Here is an 8,019-nt window from a genome sequence, read left to right as displayed (position 1 = left end):
GGGCAGAGACCCCCCGGCCCCGGAGCACACGGTGTGGCAGCACATCTGTGGCACGGCTGCAGGGAGGAACGAACGAAACCCGCCCCCTCCCCGAAAAAAAAATAAAAATAGTTAGAAGCCTTAAAATATGGTTCAGAGAATTACAAGTAATCAGAGCTGCGGGGGTCAGCAGTGCAAACTTTTTAAGACTAATGTTTATTTAGAAAAGTGAGTGGTGTCTGCGTTGCTTTTCTAGTGCCCCAGCACAACAGTCCTAATGGCTTTTGCAGACTTTCCATCACAAACTCCTGCACAGGGCGCGGGGACCACCGCCGAAAGCAACCCCAAGCCGCCCCTTTCAAAGGTATCATCGGCACAGGGTTTATAACCCCCTCGCCCGTCTTTCCGTGCGTCAGTGACGATATTTTCTGCACCCCCTCCTCAGTTTTGCCCCTCTTTCGCGTTTGTTTGGTGTAACCCGAGCCCTCCGTAATATTGTGGAGCAGAGAAATCGGGGGATGGGAACGGCGATCCCCACCTCCCTCCCCAGTGCCGTTCAGCCCTGGACGGCTGCGGTCCTGAAAGCAACGCGGGGCTTCAGCTGTGCTGGAAACCTCGTTAGGAAGAACCCGGGGGCAGAGGCAGGAGCCGGGGCGGGGCGGGCTGGCCGGAGTCCTGAGAGAAGGCAGAGCTGGCAAATCCATTCTCCCGTCTCACCCCTTCCAGCTGCTTTCCCGGGAGCCCAGCCACAACACCGGCCCTTGTGCAGCTTTGGGTGTCTCTGCTGAGCCCATCCCAAAACTCATCCCGTGGATAAAACATGATCACCATTTGGGATTTTACTGCCGTAGCAGACTCGAGGCCCCATCTCAGGATGCTTCTTTTGTTCTCAGGACTGGAAGAACAAAACCAGTAACTTCACACACCTCTTGGGGCAATTCCCCCTCGACTTTAAACAGGAGGTGGATACAGGGGAAACGCAGACCTGGAATCTCGCTGAAAGCCACTGGCATCAGCCCTAGGTGCCTTGCAGCAGGGCAGGGAGAAATCAGCTGTGTTCAGTTCCTTCCCTCATCACCTTCCTGCCCTTGGCAGGTGTCAGGATCTGGGAGGGATGAGCAGGACAACAGGATGTTGTCCCCTCTCCTGTCATTAGGGTTCACAGCTCATCATTGAGAACCCACAGCAGCTTTGCAGTGGGATGTGCAGGAGAGAAACAGGGTGGCAAGAGGAATGGGGTGGAAGTGGGAGAGAAAGGAGCTGGATCTTGCTCCCTTTTCAGACAAGTGACTGTCTTGTCCTGATCCTGAAAAGGTAAGCACGGTTTAACCCCTTCTTTGGTCTGCAGAGGGAAAAACATGTAGCTCAAACCTGGGAAGGCTGAACCAAGAAACGGCAGCTGAAAGTGCCTCTGGAAACACACACCTGAGGCCTGATCCTGGCTCCCCCTGTCTGAGCCAAGCACAGGTGCTCAGCTCTGTCAGGACCAGGTCCAGGGCTGACGTCGTGGCCGGTGCTGCGAGGCTGAGTGTGGTGCAGGGAGGACAGTGGTATTTATAAACTGCTGAAATGTGCCTGACACTTGAGGGAAGATCATCTTCTCCCCCTCAAGTGCTTTCATTTGAAGGACTTGACTCTGCTTTCGAAGAAAGTTGGTAAGACATTCGGGCCTTCCGACTCCCATTATCTCCCCCAGGGCCCTGCATCGCCCTCCTGACCATGGTGCTGGAGCACCTAGATCAGATTGCTGTAATTGCTCGGGAGTGGAGGACACGCAGGCAGGACCTGGCACTTCTCTTCAGGGCTTGGAAACCTGGTGCAAAGCCAGGCAGTGGGAAGGGGCTGGGTGACACCAGCCCCTTGCTATTCTGTCTCCCTCCACCCCTGCTTCCAAAGCAAAAATGCTGGGAACACTGTTCAGACCTAAATTTGGAACATTTGGGCTGGAATCTTTTGGATGCATTTGAAGAGGGAGGAAGGGAAGAAGGGTGCAGAGAAGGACATGAGAAGGATGGCATGAAGTTGATTTGTGTGAATCCTGTCCCTTTGTGGCTGTCCTCTGTCACTGTACCCAGGAGATCCTGCAAACCACCACGGATGAGGCTCATCCATGCGGGAAGCATCCCGCAGGTGTCACAACCCTGCAGCCTCTTGCCTTGCCCGTCCATTTGAACCAGAGCTGTACTTCTCCCTGCTAGGGAAGGGCTGGGAATTTCAACCAGCTACTCCTGCAGCTGTGTTCTGCTTCCCAGGACCTTGCTGGGGCAGAGAGGTGTGTGTGACATCATGGGTGAGACGGTGAGAGATGGAGCAGGTGTCAGTGGGTGATCCAGGGAGCCCACGGGCCAGTGCAGCAAAGCCCCTCCATCCTCCGGGGCTGGGGCCAGTCTCATGCTCCAGCGAGGTTTTTCATCTCCCTCCTCGATGTCAGCAGAGCACGAAGGCAGGGGAGAGGTCAACCCCTCTGTTAATACACGTGTTTTAAATAACTGGTATTTTTATTTCTTCTCTTCGGTGCAGTGGGCTTGGCACACATCTTTGTTTGCACAATTGTCCTGCCTATATATTCTGTTGCCCAAGTAAGGAGAAAAAGATCTCATGTGTGATCTGGAGGTGTGCTTTGCTGGTTCTGACATGTAAATATTAATCAAGAAACAACAACAAAGAGACAAAAAAATCCCTCCTACCCTTGAACCCCTTCAGATCCCTTTATTGTCCAGGCATTTGTTGCACTTGGACTGGCTTTTCACTTTCTCCTCTCAGAAAGGCTGGCTCCAGCAATGGTCCCCAGATTCCTCAGCTACATCCTACTGAGGGAAAACATTTATTGAAGTTTTCAGCTTATTAGGGAAATACATATTTCTGCTTCTTTTCCAAACTCCACTGACATCTTTTCAAAGCCAGCCCTGCCTGTCAGCATGGGGGAAGGCAAGGCATCCCCTCTCTCTCCTCTTGCAGCTATGAACTTTGAGTACCCCAAAATGCTGTGGAGGGGGAATTCCTACCACCACCGTGTGCTTTGTTAGTGGACAAAAGCAGTGAGTATGTGTGTGGATTATTTTCCTCCATAAAGCTGTGCTTCAGCTCACTCACACCTCTGAAGAAACACGGGGTATTTGGACACACCATCCAGCTCCCCAGATAGCCACATTTCAGATGAACTCTGCCAAGGCAGCACTGATGAGGTGAGGGGGCACAGGGAGGTGCCCAGTGAGAGAATTGGACAGCCTGTTTCACATGAGGAAGAGGAAATAATTTTCCCTGGGTTGTCCTGTAAAACTCACTCTGTCATAGCCCTCACTCTGCTGGCAGGTTCTCAGACAGTAACTACCAAGTACTCAAGGCTGGATGTGGCCTTTAGCTTCAGGTGTCCTTCAGGCTTCAGTTGCAAGAGGTTGTCAGAGAGTAGCAGGGAGACAATCATTCTGTGCTCACTGTTTCTTTTATTTTCTTTCTAAGCATCCATCCCCAGACACTGCTGGAGAGGACATTCTGGAGGTTTGGATGAAATCCCACAATTTTTCATGGAAGCAGAACAGCAGGAAGGCAAACAGGAAAGAAGAGGAGTAATATACTAATCTCAGGGGCACTTGTTGCGTTTCTCTCTTCTCTTTGCTGCGCTGTTTCCTTTTCCTCCAGCCACATACTGCAGGATAACGGCAAATGAATTAAGGGATTAAACCATGAGGGAGAATTAGGATCCTGCTGATTTAGAAGCAGAAAACCAGATGGGCTCATTGAACTCTAGATGACGCAAGAAAATCTTGGGTAGTACTTTGGATGTAGGTCACACGATAATTCAAGTTATTGGGAACCTCTGAAGATCTCTGGTCCAACAGCCCCAAAGCAAAGTCATCTTAGATCAGATTGCCCAGGGCTTTGTCCAGTGAAGTTTTGAATGTCCCCAAGGATGGAGATTCCCTTCACCTATGGTCCTCTGTGTTTAACCATCTTCAGGGTAAATATTTCCCCAATATCTAATCCAAGCTTTCCCTTCTGCAACTTGTATTCATCGCCTCTCCTTCCATGTCTGTGTGTACACTGGGGAGATGTCCAGGTTCACCAGGACCCATTCAGGGCCAGTTGTACGTCCCTTGTAAACCAGATTGTTGGGCACGAGTTTCAGAGATGGTCTCATCCCAGAGGGTTCTGGGCCTCCTGAGCACCTTGGATTGTCCCAGTGGGAGCAGGCCTGGATGGGAGGTCTCAGCTCTCCATGGTGCATCAGTGCTGCCTTTGAATTGCTCTCACCTGTGTAACAGCGTGAGGATTTGCTGTTACTGTGACTGGAGACATCCCGAGCAGCATCCAAACATCACTCCCACAACCCAAATTCAGGATCATCCAGGAGGTGGTGGGTCTGGAGAAAAGGGCTTATGGTGGCCTTTGGCCTGCTGCATCCACCTGGGGAAACAAAGGCATGGATAATAAAGGTCACCTGTTCACCTTCATTGCTGACAACTGAGCCAAGAAATTCCTTCTCCCCAGTGCCCCGAGCACTCCTCCAGACTGCCTGGGGTCACACAGCATGAGGCCATGCTCAGACACAGCTTTTGGTGACAGGCTCACAAGCAGGTGGACCTCTTCCAGTACATTTTGGCAGCTGGGAATCATCTCAGTGAAAGGCAGAGCTGTGACATGTTTGGCTGTGCCTTGCAGGAGAGAAGAAAAAAAAAATTAAAAAAGAGAAAAGAGAAAAAGGAAAAAAGTTGTCTACAACATCCCAGCCTGTCCCTGATCCTGGGAATGGATATGAGGGCTTGTTCAGGGAAAAGGTGCACTGCACTGACCCTGCGCAGTGAGAAACAGAGAGGCAGAAGTCATGAAACAGGGCTCTGTTTGGCCTCAGATTTGATTTGCATGGTTAAAACTTGCTGATCCCATACAAGGTTCTCCTGGCTGGGAGCTGAACCTGGTTCCACAGCCAAGCTTTCTTCTTTTCCAGAGCGTTCAGCATAAATCAGACTTTCACAGCCGTCTTAGAGTGGAAGGAGCAAGAAATCACGTTTTGTCTCCTGTCCAGGAGCTCTGGGAGAAAGGAGCTGTCAGAAACCCAGGAAACAGCCCAGATCTGCTGACACGTGCTCTGGGACTCCTTCTGCCTGGCGCTGCCTTCACCCATCTGCTGTAACAACTCCACCAGCTCCCATGCGCTGCTTTTCCCAGACGGGATCCCAGCCAGGCTGCTGGCACACAAGCGGAGCTGTGCCCTGAGCAAGGGATACCAAAACATCTTTTGGGCTGGGTTATACTCTGCCCTGCATCTCATGCAAGCCATCAAGAGGGTTTTAACACAGACCCAGATCAGGTGTGGTGCCCTGCTGTGAACATTTGCGCTCTCCTGGGGTTGTGTCTTTAGGGTCTTTTTTTTCCCTAGAGGACCAGCCCAGAGAAGTCACCCTTTCACATGCTTTTCTAACTCTCTCGTCACTAGTCTCACTAGGAATTATTTTCTGTATATTTAGGTAGAATTTCCCTTGCTGTGCCTTGTGTCCATTGCCTCCCATGCCTTCCAAGAGGATGGTGGCTCCGCTGTCTCCTTCTTCTCTGACTGAACAAACCTATCTCTCTCCACATCTTCCAGCTTGGCAAAATACTGCTGATTTTCCTTGTACAGCTTCACAAGCATTTGAGGGAGAGGGGCAAGTTCCCACAAACACTACATGGGTCATGCCCATCTGAGCATCTCCCAGCAGGGAGGGAGGGTTTGGTGGAGGCGGCTGCAGAAATCCTACCAATGCCTGCAGTGGAGTCCAGCAAGAAACCAAAAGCTCCATTGCTGATCCTGTTGAAACAGAGGGTTAAAGCCTCTCTGTTAGAGCCATTCCCTGCTACTGAGACCATACAGTCTATTAAAATTTGGGATCTTATTATGGGCTATATAAAAAGGTAAAGAGGAAATGAGAACCGTATGAAGGGTTTCTTATGTGTGCAGATGGCAAGGGCATGTGAGGCTGAGAAAACCTTTCCAACAGGCTTTTCCCAAACAGAAATGCTTACCTTACAGGGTTTGCCCTCTTCTAAAAAGAGGTAAATAGATGCAGGAGTATCTATCCTGCACAATTCACACTGGCCAACCAGCCACACTGTCCTTGGGATGGAGAAACAGACCCCAAACCCATATTGTGCTCTGTCCTGGTTACAGCTGAGATGGAGCTAATTTTGTTCTAGTAGCTGGTACAGTGCTGTGTTTTTGATTTTGCATGAGAATAATGTTGATAACACGCTGCTGTTTTAGCTGTTGCTAAGTAGTGCTTACCCTAAGTCAAGGACTTTTCAGTTTCCCATGCTCTGCCAGTGTGGAGGTGCACGAGAACCTGCGAGGGAGCATGGCCAGGACAGCTGACCCGAAGTGGCCGAAAGGATAATCCATACCACAGATCATCATGCTCAGTATATAAACTGGGGGGAGCTGGCCAGGAGCCACTTATCACTGCTTGGGAATGGGATGGTGAGCATTTGTATTGTGCATGCCTTGTTTTTCTTGGGTTTTAGTCCTCTCTCTCTCTTTGTAATCTTCCTTACTATTATTAATGAATTAATATTATATTGTAACTAATTTCAATTATTAAACTGTTCTCAGCCCATGGGTTTTACTTCTTTTTCTAATTCTTGTCCCTACCCCACTGGGGTGAGGGGGACTGAGCAAGAATCTTCATGGTACTTAGTTGTCTGCTGGGGTTAAACTGAGATGTTCTCAGGAGCAGTCTCCTTTTCCCCTAGCACCACATTCAGCTTTCAAATGCACTTGTAAGTCATATTCAGCTCTCCCCTGAATCAGAAGGAGCAGACTGTGTTTGCTGCCTCCTGCAGCCTAATTGAGGACTGGTAACACATCCATCAGCACGCAGGAGTTATTTGAGTCTGTGGAGTAGCATCAGGAGCACTGAGAGCTGGCCAAAACTGGGAATTCAACCTTCCAGCAGTGGCCACTGCTCTGCCTTTGTTTCAAAGCAGCAGAAAACAGGGACCTCAAACATGAATGGACTTTGTGTCTGTAGCAGAACCAGAGACCCTTGGAGTGTGGGCATCTATTTGCTTGATCTAATCTCCTCCTGGGACATTTTTAACCTGTCTCATGCTGTCCCCACATGCTTGGCTGTCCTGTCACACAGCAGTGCCAGAGTGGCAAAAGGTCCCAGAGCTGCTCTCTGAACCTGTAGGATCCTGTGGGAACCCTTGACTACTGCCTTAGGTCCTTTAGGGGTCCGAAAAAACAGCAGAGACTGGAAGTGTCCTTGGAGCATGATCCTTATTTATACAGAAGTATAATCTCTCTCTAAAGGTGTTGTAGGGGAGAGATTTGTGTCCCCCTGTGCAGGCTGAGAGCTGAAGCACAGTGAGGCTAAGTGACACGAGCAGGGTTGTGCAGATAACTTGTGGCAGAGCAAGAACAGCAGCCCAGCGGTGTTGTGAGCTCTTGCCACCGCTGCTTGTCACCACTGCTCAGTGTCAGAGCTCTGGCCACCTTGCCTCCCTGCCCACCCAGCCAGGCAGCCTGCTCCTTTCTCCTTCAGACTCTTAAAATAAGACTCGCAAAGCCTCGAGCGTGGTTTTGATTTCATTAATAAATCCCTGCTTGCACTTGAAGCTGCTGTGCCTTTTAAAACATTATCCGTGGCTCTGGTTACACTCCTGATGAAAGCAGGCATGGCCCTATTAGTTTTCATGGCAAACAGCACTGCCACGTCCTGCGATCCTTTACGCACTTGGTGTAACCCAAGTTTCACAGGAAAGGGAGGGGGCAAGAAAGGCATCTTGAAAGGCAGTGTCCTTCTCCTTCACTGCAGACCAAGGGCATTGCACACTTGAATCCCCCCCTGAAACAGCTTTCATTAAGCCATACCACTTTTTAAATTGTTTTCATTTTTTTTTTTAATTGCTACCAGCAATTACTGCCTGGCTCTGCAGCTCCCACCTGATGCCTGTGTCCCTCCAGCCCTGGGCAGGGGCTGTACCAAGGGGCAGGAATGGGCATGGGGTGTGGAGAAGGGAAACAGGAGCTGCTTGAGCTGTGAGGAGCAACAGCTGCTCTGTAGT

General features: G+C 50.2%; 1 protein-coding gene across 1 annotated transcript in view; it reads left to right on the top strand.

The window, feature by feature from the left end:
* LOC108448992 overlaps positions 1–6,524 on the top strand; it is a 20,684-nt gene extending 14,160 nt beyond the window's left edge. The window contains exon 2 of the mRNA XM_017743607.1: positions 4,925–6,524. Within this exon, the coding sequence (XP_017599096.1) occupies positions 4,925–5,110 (186 nt within the window). The 3' untranslated portion in view covers positions 5,111–6,524. The remainder of the gene's footprint in view (positions 1–4,924) is intronic.
* Positions 6,525–8,019: the final 1,495 nt, after the last annotated feature.

This window comes from Corvus brachyrhynchos, unplaced genomic scaffold, assembly GCF_000691975.1.
Source record: "Corvus brachyrhynchos isolate BGI_N302 unplaced genomic scaffold, ASM69197v1 scaffold48, whole genome shotgun sequence".
Taxonomy (NCBI): Eukaryota; Metazoa; Chordata; class Aves; order Passeriformes; family Corvidae; genus Corvus; species Corvus brachyrhynchos.
This window is presented reverse-complemented; position numbering and strand designations above follow the sequence as displayed.